Source organism: Ascaphus truei, chromosome 10 (genome assembly GCF_040206685.1).
Source record: "Ascaphus truei isolate aAscTru1 chromosome 10, aAscTru1.hap1, whole genome shotgun sequence".
NCBI classification, from domain to species: Eukaryota; Metazoa; Chordata; class Amphibia; order Anura; family Ascaphidae; genus Ascaphus; species Ascaphus truei.
Window position 1 is genome coordinate 64412052 of NC_134492.1, and position 22980 is coordinate 64435031.

At 58.0% G+C, this 22980-nt stretch overlaps 1 protein-coding gene across 4 annotated transcripts in view; it reads right to left on the reverse strand.

The window, feature by feature from the left end:
• The window catches only part of AGL (amylo-alpha-1,6-glucosidase and 4-alpha-glucanotransferase), a 340722-nt gene that overhangs the window by 142793 nt on the left and 174949 nt on the right, over positions 1 to 22980 (reverse strand). For all 4 annotated transcript variants that reach the window (XM_075617125.1, XM_075617126.1, XM_075617123.1 and 1 more), the window contains exons 11-12: positions 16456 to 16595; positions 7064 to 7251 (exon numbers count right to left, since the gene is read on the reverse strand). In XM_075617125.1, the coding sequence (XP_075473240.1) occupies positions 7064 to 7251; positions 16456 to 16595 (328 nt within the window). The remainder of the gene's footprint in view (positions 1 to 7063; positions 7252 to 16455; positions 16596 to 22980) is intronic.

A 22980-nucleotide genomic window follows, 5' to 3' on the forward strand; every position in this document is an offset into this window, starting at 1 on the left:
GGCCAGCGCTACCAGAAGAAGGTGTTCTGGAGCGTTGACGCGTCACGTGGTGCGCGTGTGAGCCAATGAGGAGATGAGCAGGGGAGCAGGGAAGGAGCTCGTAGGGAGGCGGCCTGTTTTTTTATTTATTTTTTGCCGACTCAAGTTTCATTTAGGAGGAGGGAGCCTGGCCTCCGGGCTCCTGCACACCGGAGGAGGGGAGGTGGGTACGAACGGACGGACCCTCCATCAAACCACGCCCCCCCCGCTCAAACCACGCCCCCCCCCCCCCCGCTCCGGCTCCCTACAGACCGCAGATAGCGGTCTGTGCCTCTCAGCGGCTGCCTGCATGCAGTGCGGGCGCGCTGACTGAGGGAGCGGGGCCTTAGCCTAAGGCCGAGTCCATAGCAGGGGAGGCCGCGCTGAGCCGTGCTGACGCTCCGCGCTGAGCCCCTGCATCCTCCATGAGGATGTCTTTAGAGGGGGCTCACGCGAGCGTCCGCAGGCGTGCTGAGGCGCTGGATTTTTCAGCCGACAGCCAAGCTGTTTTTCAGAGCGCTGTCGGCTGAAAACATCCAATCAGCGCGGAGCAGCGTCAACGTTACGGCGCCGTGACGTCGGTGCGTCGCGGGCGATTGGACCAGCGACGTTACTGCCCCGCCTCCCTCTGCCTCCCCCCGCCTCTCGATCGCGCCCGCTGGCTCACCTGCATGGGCATGAAATCGCACAGATTTCAGCAGGCGAGCCTCAGCGTCAGCGCGGTCCAGCACTGACAACCCCTCTATGGACGTGGCCTAAGAGAGCTGGGTGCTACAGACAGGCACTGGGGCCTCAGCCTAAGAGAGCTGGGTGCTACAGACAGGCACTGGGGCCTCAGCCTAAGAGAGCTGGGTGCTACAGACAGGCACTGGGGCCTCAGCCTAAGAGAGCTGGGTGCTACAGACAGGCACTGGGGCCTCAGCCTAAGAGAGCTGGGTGCTACAGACAGGCACTGGGGCCTCAGCCTAAGAGAGCTGGGTGCTACAGACAGGCACTGGGGCCTCAGCCTAAGAGAGCTGGGTGCTACAGACAGGCACTGGGGCCTCAGCCTAAGAGAGCTGGGTGCTACAGACAGGCACTGGGGCCTCAGCCTAAGAGAGCTGGGTGCTAAAGACAGGCACTGGGGCCTCAGCCTAAGAGAGCTGGGTGCTACAGACAGGCACTGGGGCCTCAGCCTAAGAGAGCTGGGTGCTACAGACAGGCACTGGCCTGCAACAGGTTTGGGTTATGATATCTGTGTTTTATTGTTGGGTAAGTGGGAAGCCTCCCAGAGATAGCTGGAGAATTGCTGTGTAGTTAATGCTCAGATAGAGCGAGGATTTATTTTGATTCTTTTGTTTGTCTTGATTTTGTCTGCTGGAGTGACACAGAAAATAAAGCACTTAAACCAGAGCTGGATGTCCTGTGATTGCGCTTTACCCTAAACTACAGCGGGATTTAAGGTTCCGAGACAAGAACCCTTCAGCCAAAAAGGGTATTTTGTCACAACAGACATCCAACTGTATATACACACCGACAGCCCTATATACAGACATCCAACTGTATATACACAGACAGCCCTATATACAGACATCCAACTGTATATACACACAGACAGCCCTATATACAGACATCCAACTGTATACACACACAGACAGCCCTATATACAGACATCCAACTGTATATACACACCGACAGCCCTATATACAGACATCCAACTGTATATACACACAGACAGCCCTATATACAGACATCCTACTATATACACACACAGACAGCCCTATATACAGACATCCAACTGTATATACACACCGACAGCCCGATATACAGACATCCTACTGTATACACACACAGACAGCCCTATATACAGACATCCAACTGTATATACACACCGACAGCCCTATATACAGACATCCAACTGTATATACACACAGACAGCCCTATATACAGACATCCAACTGTATATACACACCGACAGCCCTATATACAGACATCCTACTGTATACACACACAGACAGCCCTATATACAGACATCCAACTGTATATACACACAGACAGCCCTATATACAGACATCCAATTGTATATACACACAGACAGCCCTATTTACAGACATCCTACTGTATATACACACAGACAGCCTTTTATACAGACATCCTACTGTATATACACACACAGCCCTATATACAGACATCCTACTGTATATACACACAGACAGCCTTTTATACAGACATCCTACTGTATATACACACACAGCCCTATATACAGACATCCTACTATATATACACACACAGACAGTCCTATATACAGTCATCCTACTGTATATAAACACAGAGAGCCCTATATACGGAACATCCTTTATACACAGACAGCCCTATATACACACATAAATCCCAAGATACAGATAAACAGCTCAATAAACAAACATCCTTATATAACGATAACCCTATATGCAGATAGATTAATCCTATATATGTGGCTTAGTCATACATATTAAATCCCTGTACATGACTATATGGATATAATATACATACCTAGATCTATGTTTAATCAGATGGATATAATTTACATTAAGGCCTTAATCCCATGTAAAAATATATAGACACACACACTATGTATATTACCTGAGACCCTGACACCCCGCCCCTCAGCCTGACCCGAGACCCCGCCCCTCAGCCTGACCCGAGACCCCGCACCTCAGCCTGACCCGAGATCCCGCACCTTAGCCTGACCCGAGACCCCGCCCCTCAGCCTGACCCGAGACCCCGCACCTCAGCCTGACCCGAGATCCCGCACCTTAGCCTGACCCGAGACCCCGCACCTCAGCCTGACCCGAGACCCCGCACCTCAGCCTGACCCGAGACCCCGCACCTCAGCCTGACCCGAGACCCCCACCTCAGCCTGACCCGAGACCCCCACCTCAGCCTCACCCGAGACCCCACACCTCAGCCTGACCCGAGACCCCGCACCTCAGCCTGACCCGAGACCCCGCACCTTAGCCTGACCCGAGACCCCGCACCTCAGCCTGACCCGAGACCCCGCACCTCAGCCTGACCCGAGACCTCGCACCTCAGCCTGACCCGAGACCCCGCACCTCAGCCTGACCCGAAACCCCGCACCTCAGCCTGACCCGAGACCCCCACCTCAGCCTGACCCGAGACCCCACACCTCAGCCTGACCCGAGACCCCGCACCTCAGCCTGACCCGAGACCCCGTACCTCAGCCTGAACCGAGACCCCCACCTCAGCCTGACCCGAGACCCCGCCCCTCAGCCTGAACCGAGACCCGAGACCCCGCACCTCAGCCTGACCCGAGACCCCGCCCCTCAGCCTGACCCGAGACCCCGCCCCTCAGCCTAACCCGAGACCCCGCCCCTCAGCCTGACCCGAGACCCCGCACCTCAGCCTGACCCGAGACCCCGCACCTCAGCCTGACCCGAGACCCGAGACCCCGCACCTCAGCCTGACCCGAGACCCCCACCTCAGCCTGACCAGAGACCCCGCACCTCAGCCTGACCTGAGACCCCGCCCCTCAGCCTGACCCGGGACCCGCCCCTCAGCCTGACCCGAGACCCCGCCCCTCAGCCTGACCCGAGACCCGAGACCCCGCCCCTCAGCCTGACCCGAGACCCGAGACCCCGCCCCTCAGCCTGACCCGAGACTCCGCCCCTCAGACTGACCCGAGACCCCGCCCCTCAGCCTGACCCGAGACCCGAGACCCCGCCCCTCAGCCTGACCCGAGACCCTGCCCCTCAGCCTGACCCGAGACCCCGCCCCTCAGCCTGACCCGAGACCCCGCACCTCAGCCTGACCCGAGACCCCGCCCCACAGCCTGACCCGAGACCCCGCACCTCACAGCTCCCGAGACCCCGCCCCTCAGCCTGACCTGAGACCCGAGACCCCCACCTCAGCCTGACCCGAGACCCCGCCCCTCAGCCTGACCCGAGACCCCGCATCTCAGCCTGACCCGAGACCCCGCACCTCAGCCTGACCCGAGACTCCGCCCCTCAGCCTGACCCGAGACCCCCACCTCAGCCTGACCCGGGACCCGCACCTCAGCCTGACCCGAGACCCAACCCTCAGCCTGACCCGAGACCCCGCCCCTCAGCCTGACCCGAGACCCCGCCCCTCAGCCTGACCGAGACCCCTCACCTCAGCCTGACCCAAGACCCCGCCCCTCAGCCTGACCCGGGACCCGAGACCCCAGCACCTCAGCCTAACCCGAGACCCGAGACTCCGCCTGACCCGAGACCCCGGCCCTCAGCCTGACCCGGGACCCGCCCCTCAGCCTGACCCGAGACCCCGGCCCTCAGCCTGACCCGAGACCCCGGCCCTCAGCCTGACCCGAGACCCGAGACTCCGCCCCTCAGCCTGACCCGAGACCTGCACCTCAGCCTGACCCGAGACCCCGCACCTCAGCCTGACCCGAGACCCGAGACCCCGCCCCTCAGCCTGACCCGAGACCTTCACCTCAGCCTGACCCGAGACCCCGCCCCTCAGCCTGACCCGAGACCCGAGACTCCGCCCCTCAGCCTGACCGAAGACCCCGCACCTCAGCCTGACCCGAGACCCCGCCCCTCAGCCTGACCCGGGACCCGAGACCCCCGCACCTCAGCCTAACCCGAGACCCGAGACTCCGCCCCTCAGCCTGACCCGGGACCCGCCCCTCAGCCTGACCCGAGACCCGCCCCTCAGCCTGACCCGAGACCCCGGCCCTCAGCCTGACCCGAGACCCCGGCCCTCAGCCTGACCCGAGACCCCGCCCCTCAGCCTGACCCGGGACCCGCACCTCAGCCTGACCCGAGACCCCGCACCTCAGCCTGACCCAAGACCCGCCCCTCAGCCTGACCCGAGACCCGAGACCCCGCCCCTCAGCCTGACCCGAGACCCGAGACCCCCGCACCTCAGCCCAACCCGAGACCCGAGACTCCGCCCTCAGCCTGAACCGGGACCCGCCCCTCAGCCTGACCCGAGACCCGTCCCTCAGCCTGACCCGAGACCCCGGCCCTCAGCCTGACCCGAGACCCGAGACTCCACCCCTCAGCCTGACCCGAGACCCTGCCCCTCAGCCTGACCCGAGACCCCCACCTCAGCCTGACCCGCCCCTCAGCCTGACCCGGGACCCGCACCTCAGCCTGACCCGAGACCTCACACCTCAGCCTGACCCAAGACCCGCCCCTCAGCCTGACCCGAGACCCGAGACCCCGCCCCTCAGCCTGACCCGAGACCCCGCACCTCAGCCTGACCCGAGACCCCCGCACCTCAGCCTAACCCGAGACCCGAGACTCCGCCCCTCAGCCTGACCCGGGACCCGCCCCTCAGCCTGACCCGAGACCCGCCCCTCAGCCTGACCCGAGACCCCGGCCCTCAGCCTGACCCGAGACCCGAGACTCCGCCCCTCAGCCTGACCCGAGACCTGCACCTCAGCCTGACCCGAGACCTGCACCTCAGCCTGACCCGAGACCTGCACCTCAGCCTGACCCGAGACTCCGCCCCTCAGCCTGACTCGAGACCCCGCCCCTCAGCCTGACCCGAGACCCCGCACCTCAGGGAAAAAGAAAACGGCCCTGGATGTCAGAACTGATAAGCAAGGTTTCTATTGGCAAGTTTTGAATTTATCCCTCCTATCAGGGAATGCGTAATTTCAATCCCTGCTTTAATTGGCTATTACACCCCTCAATGATTTAGGTAGGAATTCAGCCTATATAAGAGCGTGCTGTAAAAGCAGCTCTCTCTCTCTTTTTCCTGTTGGAGATCTGATGACAAGCATCTGCTGGCGGGCCTCTCACTTCTGATGCTTCTGTGAAAGAGCTATTCACACCTGGAAGCATGGGGAGGCCTAGCCAGCAGGCGGGATTTCGGTCCAGGAGCCCAAGGTCCTATCAAGGTAAGCCTTTGCTGAACAGGCGCCTTGCAACTAGGAAAGGGTAGATCTCTTCCCCAGACCCCCGTAAGTGTGTATATTCTCTGTTTCTTGTATGTCTGTGTGTTTCCGAGGTCTTGTCCGAATAAACCGCAATTTATTTTACTGTCTGTTTTGCCCTGTGACTGATCCCTTAAATATAAATGTGTATTGGGCCTGCCCTCCCGTGACACCCGCACCTCAGCCTGACCCGAGACCCGCACCTCAGCCTGACCCGAGACCCCGCCCCTCAGCCTGACCCGAGACCCCGCACCTCAGCCTGACCCGAGACCCCGCCCCTCAGCCTGACCCGAGACCCCGCACCTCAGCCTGACCCGAGACCCCGCACCTCAGCCTGACCCGAGACCCCGCACCTCAGCCTGACCCGAGACCCCGCACCTCAGCCTGACCCGAGACCCCGCCCCTCACCCTGACCCGAGACCCCGCCCCTCAGCCTGACCCGAGACCCCGCCCCTCAGCCTGACCCGAGACCCCGCCCCTCAGCCTGACCCGAGACCCCGCACCTCAGCCTGACCCGAGACCCCGCCACTCAGCCTGACCCGAGACCTCGCCCCTCAGCCTGACCTGAGACCCGAGACCCCGCATCTCAGCCTGACCCGAGACCCCGCACCTCAGCCTGACCCAAGACCCCGCACCTCAGCCTGACCCGAGACCCTGCACCTCAGCCTGACCCGAGACCCCGCACCTCAGCCTGACCCGAGACCCCGCACCTCAGCCTGACCCGAGACCCCGCCCCTCAGCCTGACCCGAGACCCCGCCCCTCAGCCTGACCTCTAGACCCCGCACCTCAGCCTGACCCGAGACCCCGCACCTCAGCCTGACCCGGGACCCGCCCCTCAGCCTGACCCGGGACCCGCCCCTCATCCTGACCCGAGACCCCGCCGCTCAGCCTGACCTGAGACCCGCACCTCAGCCTGACCCGAGACCCCGCACCTCAGCCTGACCCGAGACCCCGCACCTCAGCCTGACCCGAGACCCCGGCCCTCAGGCTGACCCGAGACCCCGCACCTCACAGCTCCCGAGACCCCGCCCCTCAGCCTGACCCGAGACCTCGCACCACAGCCTGACCCGAGACCCCGCACCTCAGCCTGACCCAAGACTCCGAGTGACACACCCAGCTTCCTCCCCCTGCGCAGGGCTCCGTACCTCCGCCACATGGATGGGGGTAGAGTGGCAGTTGTCCAGACGCACTCCATGGAAATACTTGGCGGTGATCTCCGTGTACTTCCTCATGTGATCCCACAGGTACGGACAGTCCGAGGGCTTCTCGCCATAGCGCAGTTTCACGCTGTCCCCCCAGCAGATCAGCTCCCTCCGGAGGTAAACGTTGGAGCCTGAGACGAGGAGATCAGGATATTTAGGTCTTCTGAAGCTGTTTGGGACTGAAAACTTCCATCACAAAGAGAAGACTCCCATCCCAAATCAGATAGGGGCCAAAGGTACAGATGTGGGCAACTGTCCCTTCTGATAAAACGTAAGATGAGCACGAGAAAAGGCAGAGGCCCCAAAATGGAGCCATCTCCCATAAGTGCTGAAGTATCTGACATAGATTGGTTTGGGTTAGCTCTCCCCTTCCCCCTCTCCACAAGGTCATTCAAAATCTACGGGAGGGAGGGTGGTGGGGGGGGGAGGGGGTTTTGCCGGCCCATACTAGGTGGTGGAGGGAAAGGAGCAGGCGTGGGGCTTAAATCTGCTGCTCCCTGGCCAGTGGCCAACCAATTATCTCTCTTTCCCACCCTTCCATCATTGAAATACCTTTATGTTATGTGTAACCATGTCCCTAAGTTTCTTTCACCGTGCTCATCACCGCAGCTTCGGCAGAACTGTCACCAGGAGCCAATTTATGCTGTTGGGCATGTGGTTAAGTCCCCAGAAGAGATTGGGCATGTCGTAGGCACAGATTAATGCAGCCGGGCTGGACGCCTGCAGGACTTAGGAAGCCGGGCGCCAGGCCGGGGTTCCCCAAAAAAGGGAGCTTGGAGCATTCCAGCGGCGTGAGACCAGCCGGACGTGGTTTAAAGGTCTCCCTCCATACTGCAGCGGTGTGAGACCAGCCAGACGCGGTGTTAAGGTCTCCCGCTATACTACTGCGGCGTGAGACCAGCCGGACGCGGTGTTAAGGTCTCCCGCTACACTACTGCGGTGTGAGACCAGCCGGACGCGGTGTAAAGGTCTCCCGCTATACTACGGCGGTGTGAGACCAGCCGGACGCGGTGTAAAGGTCTCCCGCTACACTACTGCGGTGTGAGACCAGCCGGACGCGGTGTTAAGGTCTCCCGCTACACTACTGCGGTGTGAGACCAGCCGGACGCGGTGTAAAGGTCTCCCGCTATACTACGGCGGTGTGAGACCAGCCGGACGCGGTGTAAAGGTCTCCCGCTACACTACTGCGGTGTGAGACCAGCCGGACGTGGTGTAAAGGTCTCCCGCTATACTACTGCGGTGAGACCAGCCGGACGCAGCGTAAAGGTCTCCCTCCATACTGCATGTGGCGAAAATGGGGGTAATCAGCGCATTAATAAAGGCAGTGTGCTCAGCTGGTTACCCCTATTTCGTATTGGGGATGAAGGGGTTAATTTTATATGCTGTTCCCATGTGCCATTCTCCCCTCTATGCATTGTAGTCCCCTTTTTGCAGGCTAGTCACTACCTGCAGTGCTGAATAACATAAGACTGCTAATTCAGGAACGGAGTGAGCCAGCCCCCTGATTTTTGGTGTGCAGCCTCAGTGTAACCCCCCAAGCACACACATATTAAAAATATAACTTTGTCATAAGGGAAACATATATTTTTGATGAAGTGCCTTTCTGTTGCGATTTTAAAATGTACCGGCAGGATGCTATTTTTTTTCTGCCTGCCTTTGTAATGCATTAAGGAACAAATGTTATGCATCCATGAGCCCCCTGCTGGGGAGATGCCGATGCGTCTAGGGGATGAAAGACCCCAGAGTCTTACAGTGTCACTTAATCAGGATGTTTCGGAGTACCAGATCCTGTTACTCATCCTAGATATTTCACACCTTGGGACCAAACTCCAGACGTTGCGTCCCCAGAAATGAGTGGCCCATTTTTACTCAGCAGTGCTACCAAGCTGCTTACTGAGCATGCTCAGAGTTACCTGGGCTGGCTGTAGGATTTGCTCATGTGACATGGCAGGTTCTAATAGGAGGAAGATAATTCCTTGCCAATGGGATGAGGCTAATGTAACACTTCACAGGTCCTTGTCCTTAAAAAGGCCTGTAACCCTCATTCCTGTGTTGCTGTTGTTGCTGTTGTTACCTGATTTCTTCAAGCGGATAAGATCTAAGTACAGCGGCTACGATTCCAGAACGCAAGGGGTTAAAAACATCGCAACACGGAAACTTGCCCTGCTTCAGGATTTCGTTAGCCCTGGGGATTCCAGAACGAACCCCAAAGAACCAGAAAAGACTTTGCACTTTCACAGAAGGATTGGACTGGCTATTTATGTGGCAATTTGCAAAAGGACTACATTTTTAAAAGACAATCTTCTGGTGCTTTGCACCTTTCTGGACATTATCCCCTGTTCCTATACCCATAAGTGTAATTATTAAGTGTATTCTGCAGTTGTCGTGTGTTTGCCTATCAAGGGAATAAATCTCAGTTTATTTTGCTCAACCTGTTCTGCTCAATCAGGATCCACGAAATATAAATGTGTTATTAAGTGCATCTCCCGTCACAGGCATTTAAAACTGGTGGCCGCTGGTGAGATACTGATTAAGCCTATATTGCAGTTTCCTGCGGGCTCTGTAATATAGTGAGGACCTTGTAGATTGCAAGCTCCTCAGACAAGTGGCAACTTACACACACTTCCAAAGAGCACAAGATAATTCACTGGTCTCTGGACCCATACCCCAGTGGCACCATGAGTCCACGCACAGGAAGGTTTTGTACCTGGAACCGGGCGCAGATAGTGGAGAGATGTGTGGGGTATGGGTTCACGACAGACGGTCGTTCAAAGAGTCAGCTGGAGGAGGATTTAGAAGAATATGAGGGCTGGATGGCCCCACCAGCTGCTGTGGCAGCAGACAGTACTCAGCCCGGAGTGCAGGAGGTCCCTCCAGCTCCGGGGCTGCAAGGACAGCGGGAGGATGTCAGTGACCGCCTGGAAGAGGGTGGCGTGGTGCCAGGGGGTGCAGATGGATCAGTCGCTGCGGCGACCGGACTTGCTACCTCTGGACTCATTGCACTCCTCACCGCCTGGGGAGAAGGGCTTAGCTATGAACAGCGACTCCAGCTCCTGTCGACAGCGCTTGGAAGGCCCCCTCACTCCCACCTTGTCAGCGGGGAACAGGACGTTCCCAGAGTAACTGCTGTGGAAGCAGCAGAGCCAGCAAATGATTATGTAACCAGCAGAGCCTTAGTGAGCAACGCAGCACTCCCCAGAGAGGCAGCCATTCCGGCTAGTGGGGACAAGTCTGAACCTCAGCGGACTCCCAAACATACAGTGGGCAGCAACACGCCCTATACTGGGGAGTTCAAGCTTGAGAGATGGTGCTATCATTGCCACAAGGTGGGCCACATCCGGCCACATTGCCCGGACCGTGAGCGGTCTGGGGGACCCCATCAGGGGCAACGTTCACAAGCTGCAGGGCCAGTAACCCAGATTGGGCTGGCCCACACAGAGGAACAGAGCACAGCCATGGAGCCACAACCAAGAGGGATGTCCCAGGCAGATGCTGCTTTTGTCACCTCAGAGCCAGCAGCAGTGAGCAGAGGATGTCCAAGTGCATCAGTCGAGATGCAGCCTGCTGATGTCCTGAGCAGGCACCCACGGTGTGACGGGAGACACATTTAATAACACATTTATATTTCGTGGATCCTGATTGAGCAGAACAGGTTGAGCAAAATAAACTGAGATTTATTCCCTTGATAGGCAAACACACGACAACTGCAGAATACTCTTAATAATTACACTTACAGGTATAGGAACAGGTGATAATGTCCAGAAAGGTGTAAAACACCAGAAGATTGTCCTTTAAAATGTAGTCACATTTTGCAAATTGCCAAATAAATAGCCAGTCCAATCCTTCTGTGAAAGTGCAAAGTCTTTTCTGGTTCTTTGGGGTTCGTTCTGGAATCCCCAAGGCTAACGAAATCCTGAAGCAGGGCAAGTTTCCTTGTTGCGATGTTTTTAACCCCTTGCGTTCTGGAATCGTAGCCGCTGTACTTAGATCTTAGCCGCTTGAAGAAATCAGGTAACAACAGCAACAGCAACAACACAGGAATGAGGGTTACAGGCCTTTTTAAGGACAAGGACCTGTGAAGTGTTACATTAGCCTCATCCCATTGGCAAGGAATTATCTTCCTCCTATCAGAACCTGCCAGGTCACATGGGCAAATCCTCCAGCCAGCCCAGGTAACTCTGAGCATGCTCAGTAAGCAGCTTGGTAGCACTGCTAAGTAAAAAGGGGCCACTCATTTCTGGGGACGCAATGTCTGGAGTTTGGTCCCAAGGTGTGAAATATCCAGGATGAGTAACAGGATCTGCTACTCAGAAACATCCCAGTTAAGTCACACTTTTAAGACTCTGGGGTCTTTCATCCCCTAGACGCATCGGCATCTCCCCAGCAGGGGGGCTCAGGTATGAATAACATTTGTTCTTTAATGCATTACAAAGGCAGGCAGAAAAAAATAGCATCCTGCCGGTACATTTTAAAACTGCAATAGAAAGGCACTTCATCAAAAATATATGTTTCCCTTATGACAAAGTTATATTTTTAATATATGTGTTCTTGGGGGGTTACACTGAGGCTGCACACCAAAAATCAGGGTGCTGGCTCACTCCGTTCCTAAATTAGCAGTCTTAATGGAACGGCTCCTGTTATTCAGCACTGCAGGTAGAGACTAGCCTGCAAAAAGGGGACAACAATGCATAGAGGGGACAATGGTACATGGGAACAGCATATAAAATTAACCCCTTCATCCCCAATTCGAAATAGGGGTAACCAGCTGAGCACACTGCCTTTATTAATGCGCTGATTACCCCCATTTTTGCCACATCTCCCCCACTCAAAGCCCAAGGTTTGCCCTGGCCACCTCCTCTGGTGGTTGGGCTGACCGGAGGGTTTCTGAAGTCATTAGGTCTTGGGGATTGTCCTGCCGGGAGAGGCCATCAGCGTTCCCATTCTCACTGCCTTTCTTGTGCTGAATGGTGAAGTCACATTCTTGCAAGGCAAGGCTCCAGCGCAAGAGCTTGGCATTCTCTCCCGACACCCTCTGCAACCAACTTAGGGGGTTATGGTCAGTGATAACAGTGAAGTGTCTGCCATAGAGATAAGGCTGTAACTTCTTTAGCGCCCATACTATGGCCAGACACTACTTCTCAATAGTGGCATATGCTCCTTCTCTGGGCAGCGCTTGCAGCCCAGAAACATCATTGGAGGTTCCTTGACCTCCTCCCCCACCTGGCTGAGCACAGCCCCAATGCCAAAGTCTGAGGCATCAGTCTGCACCAGAAACTTCTTGGAATAATCTGGAGCGGCAAGGATGGGTGCAGTCTTCAAAGCCTGAAATGCTTTTTCCCAGGCTGGAGACCAGACTACCAGCACAGACAGTCGCTTCTGGGTCAAGTCAGTAAGGGGTGTTGCAATGGCACTATACTGGGGAACAAACTTCCTATAGTAGCCTGTGGTGCCTAGGAAAGCCATGACCTGCTTCTTGGTTTTGGGAGTGGGCCACTGCACGACTGCCTCTACCTTAGCTGGTTCTGGCTTGAGGTGCCCTCCACCCACCCTATGCCCTAGGTATAAGACTTCAGCCATCCCTACTAAGCACTTGGTGGGTTTTAAGGTGAGACCTGCCTCCCTAATCCTGGCTAGCACCGCAGCTACATGAATTAAGTGTGATTCCCAGGAGTTACTGAACACAGCAATATCATCCAGATAAGCCCTTGCAAACTCTTGCATGCCCTCTAGCAAACAATTGACCAGGCGTTGGAAGGTAGCCGGTGCATTCTTCATCCCAAATGGCATCACTAAGAACTCATAGAGGCCACTTGGGGTGATGAAAGCCGACTTCTCCCTAGCCTCCTGGGTCAAAGGGATCAGCAAGCCCTTTACTGAGATCCATGGTGGTCAGATACCTTGCCCCCGCGAGTTCATCCAGCAACTCATCCATGCGGGGCATGGGGTAGACATCTTAAACCGTCCCTGCATTGAGCTGCCGGTAGTCCACATAGAACCGGGTGGTCCCATCCTTCTTAGGCACTAGGACTACCGGACAAGCCCAAGGGCTCTGGGATGGTACAATTACCCCTAGGGCCAGCATCTCCTCCACCTCCCTCTCTATACTGCCCTTCACCTCTGCTGACACTATAAGCGTGCTTATGCAGAGGTCTCAGATCCCCTGTAAGCACTGGGTGCTCAGTGATGTGTGTCCTCCCTGGCTTGTCCGTGAACAGAGCCCTATACTGCTCTAGCATAGCCCTGGCATCTGCTCTCTGCCTGACACTCAGCTGAGCTCCTATCTCCACCTGCTCTATGGTACCTCCCTTCCTAGCCTCCCCTAGGAAATCTGGCAGAGCTATGTCCTCCTTGAGCATATTGATGTGATAGACTTTGGTCCTCCCTGTCTCCCTAACCCTGGCTAGCACTGCTGCTACCTGTCCTGGATACAAACCCCAGATCTGCCTGAAGCCAACTATCCTCTCCCTGTATGTCTCCACATACCTCTGCACTCTCTCTAGTGCCCTCCTGACCAGGCAGTGGGAGGTAGCCAGAGCATTCCTCATCCTGAATGGCATCCTGAAAAACTCACAGAGGCCATTCTGAAGGCTGAAGACTGACTCCCCCTTTGCCTTCCTCTCTACACTGTCTTCCACCTCTGCTGATACTCCATAGATATTCTTATGCAGAGGATGCAGATCACCTGGGAGCACAGGCTCATCTGTACTATGTGCCCTGCCCAGCTTGTCTGAGAACAGGACCCTAGGCTGCTCTACCCTAGCCCTGGCTTCTGCCCCTGCCTGCATACCTTCCAGGGCCCCTAGCTCAACTAGGACCCCCCTAGGAAACCCTATCCTACCTAAGAGGCCTGGCACTGCTTGAGCTACTTCCTAAAATATGTTCCCCATTCCTGGTAACAGGTTCAGGAGCATCTGCACATAATCACCCGCTTTACCCTCTGGCTGGCAGGCGTCCCAGGGGTGGCCAAAGTCTGCCACTGCCCCTGCTGCCTGAGAGCAGGGTTACACGGGGTAAGAGAAGAAGGGAGACCCTCACCCCCTGCCCAGAGACCAGGGTTACACGGGGTTAGGGAAGCAGGGAGACCCTCACCCCCAGCCCGGAGACCAGGGTTACACGGGGTTAGGGAAGCAGGGAGACCCTCACCCCCTCCCCGGAGACAAGGGTTACACGGGGTTAGGGAAGCAGGGAGACCCTCACCCCCTGCCCGGAGACCAGGGTTACACGGGGTTAGGGAAGCAGGGAGACCCTCACCGCCTGCCCGGAGACCAGGGTTACACAGGGTTAGGGAAGCAGGGAGACCCTCACCCCCTGCCCGGAGACCAGGGTTACACAGGGTTAGGGAAGCAGGGAGACCCTCACCCCCTGCCCGGAGACCAGGGTTACACAGGGATAGGGAAGCAGGGAGACCCTCACCCCCTGCCCGGAGACCAGGGTTACACGGGGTTAGGGAAGCAGGGAGACCCTCACCCCCTGCCCGGAGACCAGGATTACACGGGGTTAGGGAAGCAGGGAGACCCTCACCCCCTCCCCGGAGACCAGGGTTACACAGGGATAGGGAAGCAGGGAGACCCTCACCCCCTGCCCGGAGACCAGGGTTACACGGGGATAGGGAAGCAGGGAGACCCTCACCCCCAGCACGGAGACCAGGGTTACACGGGGTTAGGGAAGCAGGGAGACCCTCACCCCCTGCCCGGAGACCAGGGTTACACGGGGTTAGGGAAGCAGGGAGACCCTCACCCCCTGCCCGGAGACCAGGGTTACACGGGGTTAGGGAAGCAGGGAGACCCTCACCCCCTGCCCGGAGACCAGGGTTACACGGGGTTAGGGAAGCAGGGAGACCCTCACCCCCTGCCCGGAGACCAGGGTTACACGGGGTTAGGGAAGCAGGGAGACCCTCACCCCCTGCCCGGAGACCAGGGTTACACGGGGTTAGGGAAGCAGGGAGACCCTCACCCCCTGCCCGGAGACCAGGGTTACACAGGGTTAGGGAAGCAGGGAGACCCTCACCCCCTGCCCGGAGACCAGGGTTACACGGGATAGGGAAGCAGGGAGACCCTCACCCCCTGCCCGGAGACCAGGGTTACACGGGGTTAGGGAAGCAGGGAGACCCTCACCCCCTGCCCGGAGACCAGGGTTACACGGGGTTAGGGAAGCAGGGAGACCCTCACCCCCTGCCCGGAGACCAGGGTTACACGGGGTTAGGGAAGCAGGGAGACCCTCACCCCCTGCCCGGAGACCAGGGTTACACGGGGTTAGGGAAGCAGGGAGACCCTCACCCCCTGCCCGGAGACCACCAGGGTTACACGGGGTTAGGGAAGCAGGGAGACCCTCACCCCCTGCCCGGAGACCAGGGTTATACGGGAATAGGGAAGCAGGGAGACCCTCACCCCCTGCCCGGAGACCAGGGTTACACGGGGTTAGGGAAGTAGGGAGACCCTCACCCCCTGCCCGGAGACCAGGGTTACACGGGGTTAGGGCAGCAGGGAGACCCTCACCCCCTGCCCGGAGACCAGGGTTACACGGGGATAGGGAAGCAGGGAGACCCTCACCCCCTGCCCGGAGACCAGGGTTACACGAGGTTAGGGAAGCAGGGAGACCCTCACCCCCTGTCCGGAGACCAGGGTTACACGGGGTTAGGGAAGCAGGGAGACCCTCACTCCCTGCCCGGAGACCAGGGTTACACGGGGTTAGGGAAGCAGGGAGACCCTCACCCCCTGCCCGAAGACCAGGGTTACACGGGGTTAGGGAAGCAGGGAGACCCTCACCCCCTGCCCGGAGACCAGGGTTACACGGGGTTAGGGAAGCAGGGAGACCCTCACCCCCTGCCCGGAGACCAGGGTTACACGGGGTTAGGGAAGCAGGGAGACCCTCACCCCCTGCCCGGAGACCAGGGTTACACAGGGATAGGGAAGCAGGGAGACCCTCACCCCCTGCCTGGAGACCACCAGGGTTACACAGGGTTAGGGAAGCAGGGAGACCCTCACCCCCTGCCCGGAGACCAGGGTTACACGGGGTTAGGGAAGCAGGGAGACCCTCACCCCCTGCCCGGAGACCAGGGTTACACGGGGTTAGGGAAGCAGGGAGACCCTCACCCCCTGCCCGGAGACCCAGGTTGTATATATATCCCATGCAGAACACCCGGCGATGTCTAGATCACAGGCAGAGCTCACAAGCTTACCAGGTAAACGGAATAGCGCGGTGTTTGGGCGGGCGGGCGGGAGGCTTTATTTATAAATGAATATATGACTGATTCAGCAGAACGTGCTCGGAGGTAAATACTGTAATCCGTGCACAGATTTGGGTTATTCTGCTATTCTGGGAGGCAAAACACGTACCAGGTTCAGCAAAGTTCTTGAGAGGTTCGTCCCCCATAACCCAGCCGTTGTGCGCCATGAGGTAACACGCTTTGTCAGGCGCGTGCATCAGAGGCTCCTCCTCGGCTAGCGTCATCTCCTTAAATGTGAAGGTGAAGTAACTGCGGAGAGAGATGCCGCGAGGTCGTGAGAGGGGGAGAAAGAAGCCGCGGGTGGGGGATAGAGAAATGGGTACGTAAGAGGTGGAGAGAGAAGGCGTGGGTACGTGAGAGGTGGAGAGAGAAGGCGTGTGTACGTGAGAGAGGGAGAGAGAAGCCGCGGGTGAGTGAGAGAGGGAGAGAGAAGCCGCGAGTACGTGAGAGAGGGAGAGAGAAGGCGTGGTTAACTGAGAGAGGGAGAGAGAAGGCGTGGGTAAGTGGGAGTGGGAGAGAGAAGGCGCGGGTAAGTGAGAGTGGGAGAGAGAAGCCGCGGGTACGTGAGAGGTGGAGAGAGAAGGCGTGTGCACGTGAGAGAGGTAGAGAGAAGCCGCGGGTAAGTGAGAGAGGGAGAGAGAAGCCGCGAGTACATGAGAGAGGGAGAGAGAAGGCGCGGGTACGTGAGAGAGGGAGAGAGAAGGCGTGGGTAAGTGAGAGAGGGAGAGAGAAAACGCGAGTATGTGAGAGAGGGAGAGAGAAGGCGCGGGTGTGTGAGAGAGGGAGAGAGAAGGCGCGGGTACGTGAGAGAGGGAGAGAGAAGGCGCGGGTAAGTGGGAGTGGGAGAGAGAAGGCGTGGGTAAGTGAGAGAGGGAGAGAGAAGGCGCGGGTAAGTGAGAGAGGGAGAGAGAAAATGCGAGTATGTAAGAGAGGGAGAGAGAAGGCGCGGGTGAGAGTGGGAGAGAGAAGGCGCGAGTATGTGAGAGAGGGAGAGAGAAGGCGCGGGTGTGTGAGAGAGGGAGAGAGAAGGCGCGGGTACATGAGAGAGGGAGAGTGAAGCCGCGGGTAAGTGAGAGTGGGAGAGAGAAGGCGCGGGTAAGTGAGAGTGGGAGAGAGAAGCCGCGGGTAAGTGAGAGTGGGAGAGAGAATGTGCGGGTGACTGGGAGAGAGAAGGCGCGGGTAAGTGAGAGTGGGAGAGAGAAGGCGCGGGTAAGTGGGAGTGGGAGAGAGAAGGCGCGGGTAAGTGGGAGTGGGAGAGAGAAGGTGCGGGTAAGTGGGAGTGGGAGAGAGAAGGTGCGGGTAAGTGAGAGTGGGAGAGAGAAGGCGCGGGTAAGTGAGAGTGGGAGAGAGAAGGCGCGGGTAAGTGGGAGTGGGAGAGAAGGCGCAGGTAAGTGAGAGTGGGAGAAAGAAGGCGCGGGTAAGTGAGAGTGGGAGAGTGAAGGCGCGGGTAAGTGAGAGTGGGAGAGAGAAGGCGCGGGTAAGTGAGAGTGGGAGAGAGAAGGCGCGGGTAAGTGAGAGTGGGAGAGTGAAGGCGCGGGTAAGTGAGAGTGGGAGAGAGAAGGCGCGGGTAAGTGAGAGAGGGAGAGAGAAGCCGCGGGTAAGTGAGAGTGGGAGAGAGAAGGCGCGGGTAAGTGGGAGTGGGAGAGAGAAGGCGCGGGTAAGTGAGAGTGGGAGAGAGAAGGCGCAGGTAAGTGAGAGTGGGAGAGAGAAGGCGCGGGTAAGTGAGAGTGGGAGAGAGAAGGCCCGGGTAAGAGAGAGTGGGAGAGAGAAGCCGCGGGTACGTGAGAGAGGGAGAGAGAAGGCGCGGGTAAGTGGGAGTGGGAGAGAGAAGGCGCGGGTAAGTGGGAGTGGGAGAGAGAAGGTACGGGTAAGTGAGAGTGGGAGAGAGAAGGCGTGGGTAAGTGAGAGTGGGAGAGAGAAGGCGTGGGTAAGTGAGAGTGGGAGAGAGAAGCCGCGGGTAAGTGAGAGAGGGAGAGAGGGAGAGAGAAGGCGTGGGTAAGTGAGAGTGGGAGAGAGAAGGCGTGGGTAAGTGAGAGAGGGAGAGAGAAGGAGCGGGTAAGTGAGAGAGAGGGAGAGAGAAGGCGCGGGTAAGTGAGAGAGAGGGAGAGAGAAGGCGCGGGTAAGTGAGAGAGAGGGAGAGAGAAGGCGCGGGTAAGTGAGAGAGGGAGAGAGAAGGCGCGGGTACGTGAGAGAGGGAGAGAGAAGCCGCGGGTAAGTGAGAGAGGGAGAGAGGGAGAGAGAAGGCGCGGGTAAGTGAGACAGGGAGAGAGGGAGAGAGAAGCCGCGGGTAAGTGAGAGAGGGAGAGAGGGAGAGAGAAGGCGCGGGTAAGTGAGAGTGGGAGAGAGAAGGCGCGGGTAAGTGAGAGTGGGAGAGAGAAGGCGTGGGTTACGTGAGAGTGGGAGAGAGAAGGCGCGGGTAAGTGAGAGTGGGAGAGAGAAGGCGCGGGTAAGTGAGAGAGGGAGAGAGAAGGCGCGGGTAAGTGAGAGATGGGGAGAGAAGGTGCGGGTAAGTGAGAGAGGGAGAGAGAAGGCGCGGGTAAGTGAGAGAGGGAAAGAGAAGCCGCGAGTACGTGAGAGAGGGAGAGAGAAGGCGCGAGTACGTGAGAGATGGAGAGAGAAGGTGCGAGTACGTGAGAGAGGGAGAGAGAAGGCGCGGGTACGTGAGAGAGGGAGAGAGAAGGTGTGAGAGAGGGAGAGAGAATGCACGGGTAAGTGAGAGTGGGAGAGAGAAGGCGCGGGTAAGTGAGAGTGTGAGAGAGAAGGCGCGGGTAAGTGAGAGAGGGAGAAAGAAGGCGTGGGTAAGTGAGAGTGGGAGAGAGAAGGCGCGGGTAAGTGAGAGTGGGAGAGAGAAGGCGCGGGTAAGTGAGAGAGGGAGAGAGAAGGCGCGGGTAAGTGAGAGAGGGAGAGAGAAGCCGCGGGTAAGTGAAAAAGGGAGAGAGGGAGAGAGAAGGCGCGGGTAAGGGAGAGTGGGAGAGAGAAGGCGCGGGTAAGTGAGAGTGGGAGAGAGAAGGTGCGGTAAAGTGAGAGTGGGAGAGAGAAGGCGCGGGTAAGTGAGAGTGGGAGAGAGAAGGCGCGGGTAAGTGGGAGTGGGAGAGAGAAGGCGCGGGTAAGTGAGAGTGGGAGAGAGAAGGCGCGGGTAAGTGAGAGAGGGTGAGAGAAGGTGTGGGTAAGTGGGAGTGGGAGAGAGAAGGCGCGGGTAAGTGAGAGTGGGAGAGAGAAGGCACGGGTAAGTGAGAGTGGGAGAGAGAAGGCGCCGGTAAGTGGGAGTGGGAGAGAGAAGGCGCGGGTAAGTGAGAGTGGGAGAGAGAAGGCGCGGGTAAGTGAGAGTGGGAGAGAGAAGGCGCGGGTAAGTGAGAGTGGGAGAGAGAAGGCGTGGGTAAGTGAGAGTGGGAGAGAGAGGCGCGGGTAAGTGAGTGTGGGAGAGAGAAGGCGTGGGTAAGTGAGAGAGGGAGAGAGAAGGTGCTGGTAAGTGAGAGAGAGGGAGAGAGAAGCCGCGGGTAAGTGAGAGAGGGAGAGAGAAGGTGCGGGTAAGTGAGAGTGGGAGAGAGAAGGCGCGGGTAAGTGGGAGTGGGAGAGAGAAGCCGCGGGTAAGTGAGAGTGTGAGAGAGAAGGCGCGGGTAAGTGAGAGTGGGAGAGAGAAGGCGCGGGTAAGTGAGAGTGGGAGAGAGAAGGCGCGGGTAAGTGAGAGAGGGAGAGAGAAGGCGCGGGTAAGTGAGAGTGGGAGAGAGAAGGCGCAGGTAAGTGGGAGTGGGAGAGAGAAGGCGCGGGTAAGTGAGAGTGGGAGAGAGAAGGCACGGGTAAGTGAGAGTGGGAGAGAGAAGGCGCGGGTAAGTGAGAGTGGGAGAGAGAAGGTGCAGGTAAATGAGAGAGGGAGAGAGAAGGCGTGGGTAAGTGGGAGTGGGAGAGAGAAGGCGCGGTTAAGTGAGAGTGGGAGAGAGAAGGCGCGGGTAAGTGAGAGTGGGAGAGAGAAGGTGCGGGTAAGTGAGAGAGGGAGAGAGAAGGCGTGGGTAAGTGGGAGAGAGAAGGTGCGGGTAAGTGAGAGTGGGAGAGAGAAGGCGCGGTTAAGTGAGAGTGGGAGAGAGAAGGCGCGGGTAAGTGAGAGTGGGAGAGAGAAGGTGCGGGTAAGTGAGAGAGGGAGAGAGAAGGCGTGGGTAAGTGGGAGAGAGAAGGTGCGGGTAAGTGAGAGTGGGAGAGAGAAGGCGTGGGTAAGTGAGAGAGGGAGAGAGAAGGCGCGGGTAAGTGAGAGTGGGAGAGAGAAGGCGCGGGTAAGTGTGAGTGGGAGAGAGAAGGCGCGGGTAAGTGAGAGAGGGAGAGAGTGAGAGAGGGAGAGAGAAGGCGTGGGTAAGTGAGAGAGGGAGAGAGAAGCCGCGGGTAAGTGAGAGAGGGAGAGAGAAGGCGCGGGTACGTGAGAGTGGGAGAGAGAAGCCGCGGGTGAGTGAGAGAGGGAGAGAGGGAGAGAAGGCGCGGGTAAGTGAGAGTGGGAGAGAGAAGCCGCAGGTAAGTTAGAGAGGGAGAGAGGGAGAGAGAAGGCGAGGGTAAGTGAGAGTGGGAGAGAGAAGGAGCGGGTAAGTGAGAGTGGGAGAGAGAAGGCGCGTGTAAGTGAGAGAGGGAGAGAGAAGCCGTGGGTAAGTGAGAGAGGGAGAGAGGGAGAGAGAAGGCGTGGGTAAGTGAGAGTGGGAGAGAGAAGGCGCGGGTAAGTGAGAGTGGGAGAGAGAAGGCGCGGGTAAGTGAGAGAGGGAGAGGGAAGGCGTGGGTAAGTGGGAGTGGGAGAGAGAAGGCGCGGGTAAGTGAGAGAGGGAGAGAGAAGGCGCGGGTAAGTGAGAGATGGAGAGAGAAGGTGCGAGTACGTGAGAGAGGGAGAGAGAAGGCGCGGGTACGTGAGAGAGGGAGAGAGAAGGTGTGAGAGAGGGAGAGAGAATGCACGGGTAAGTGAGAGTGGGAGAGAGAAGGCGCGGGTAAGTGAGAGTGTGAGAGAGAAGGCGCGGGTAAGTGAGAGAGGGAGAAAGAAGGCGTGGGTAAGTGAGAGTGGGAGAGAGAAGGCGCGGGTAAGTGAGAGTGGGAGAGAGAAGGCGCGGGTAAGTGAGAGAGGGAGAGAGAAGGCGCGGGTAAGTGAGAGAGGGAGAGAGAAGCCGCGGGTAAGTGAAAAAGGGAGAGAGGGAGAGAGAAGGCGCGGGTAAGGGAGAGTGGGAGAGAGAAGGCGCGGGTAAGTGAGAGTGGGAGAGAGAAGGCGCGGGTAAGTGAGAGTGGGAGAGAGAAGGCGCGGGTAAGTGAGAGTGGGAGAGAGAAGGCGCGGGTAAGTGAGAGTGGGAGAGAGAAGGCGCGGGTAAGTGAGAGTGGGAGAGAGAAGGCACGGGTAAGTGAGAGTGGGAGAGAGAAGGCGCGGGTAAGTGAGAGTGGGAGAGAGAAGGTGTGGGTAAGTGAGAGAGGGAGAGAGAAGGCGTGGGTAAGTGGGAGTGGGAGAGAGAAGGCCCGGTTAAGTGAGAGTGGGAGAGAGAAGGTGCGGGTAAGTGAGAGTGGGAGAAAGAAGGTGCGGGTAAGTGAGAGAGGGAGAGAGAAGGCGCCGGTAAGTGGGAGTGGGAGAGAGAAGGCGCGGGTAAGTGAGAGTGGGAGAGAGAAGGCGCGGGTAAGTGAGAGTGGGAGAGAGAAGGCGCGGGTAAGTGAGAGTGGGAGAGAGAAGGCGTGGGTAAGTGAGAGTGGGAGAGAGAAGGCGCGGGTAAGTGAGTGTGGGAGAGAGAAGGCGTGGGTAAGTGAGAGAGGGAGAGAGAAGGTGCGGGTAAGTGAGAGAGAGGGAGAGAGAAGCCGCGGGTAAGTGAGAGAGGGAGAGAGAAGGTGCGGGTAAGTGAGAGTGGGAGAGAGAAGGCGCGGGTAAGTGGGAGTGGGAGAGAGAAGCCGCGGGTAAGTGAGAGTGTGAGAGAGAAGGCGCGGGTAAGTGAGAGTGGGAGAGAGAAGGCGCGGGTAAGTGAGAGTGGGAGAGAGAAGGCGCGGGTAAGTGAGAGTGGGAGAGAGAAGGCGCGGGTAAGTGAGAGTGGGAGAGAGAAGCCGCGGGTACGTGAGAGAGGGAGAGAGAAGGCGCGGGTAAGTGAGAGTGGGAGAGAGAAGGCGCGGGTAAGTGAGAGTGGAAGAGAGAAGGCGCGGGTAAGAGAGAGTGGGAGAGAGAAGCCGCGGGTACGTGAGAGAGGGAGAGAGAAGGCGCGGGTAAGTGAGAGTGGGAGAGAGAAGGCACGGGTAAGTGAGAGTGGGAGAGAGAAGGCGCGGGTAAGTGAGAGTGGGAGAGAGAAGGTGCGGGTAAGTGAGAGAGGGAGAGAGAAGGCGTGGGTAAGTGGGAGTGGGAGAGAGAAGGCGCGGTTAAGTGAGAGTGGGAGAGAGAAGGCGCGGGTAAGTGAGAGTGGGAGAGAGAAGGTGCGGGTAAGTGAGAGAGGGAGAGAGAAGGCGTGGGTAAGTGGGAGAGAGAAGGTGCGGGTAAGTGAGAGTGGGAGAGAGAAGGCGCGGGTAAGTGAGAGAGGGAGAGAGGGAGAGAAGGCGTGGGTAAGAGAGAGTGGGAGAGAGAAGCCGCAGGTAAGTTAGAGAGGGAGAGAGGGAGAGAGAAGGCGTGGGTAAGTGAGAGTGGGAGAGAGAAGGCGCGTGTAAGTGAGAA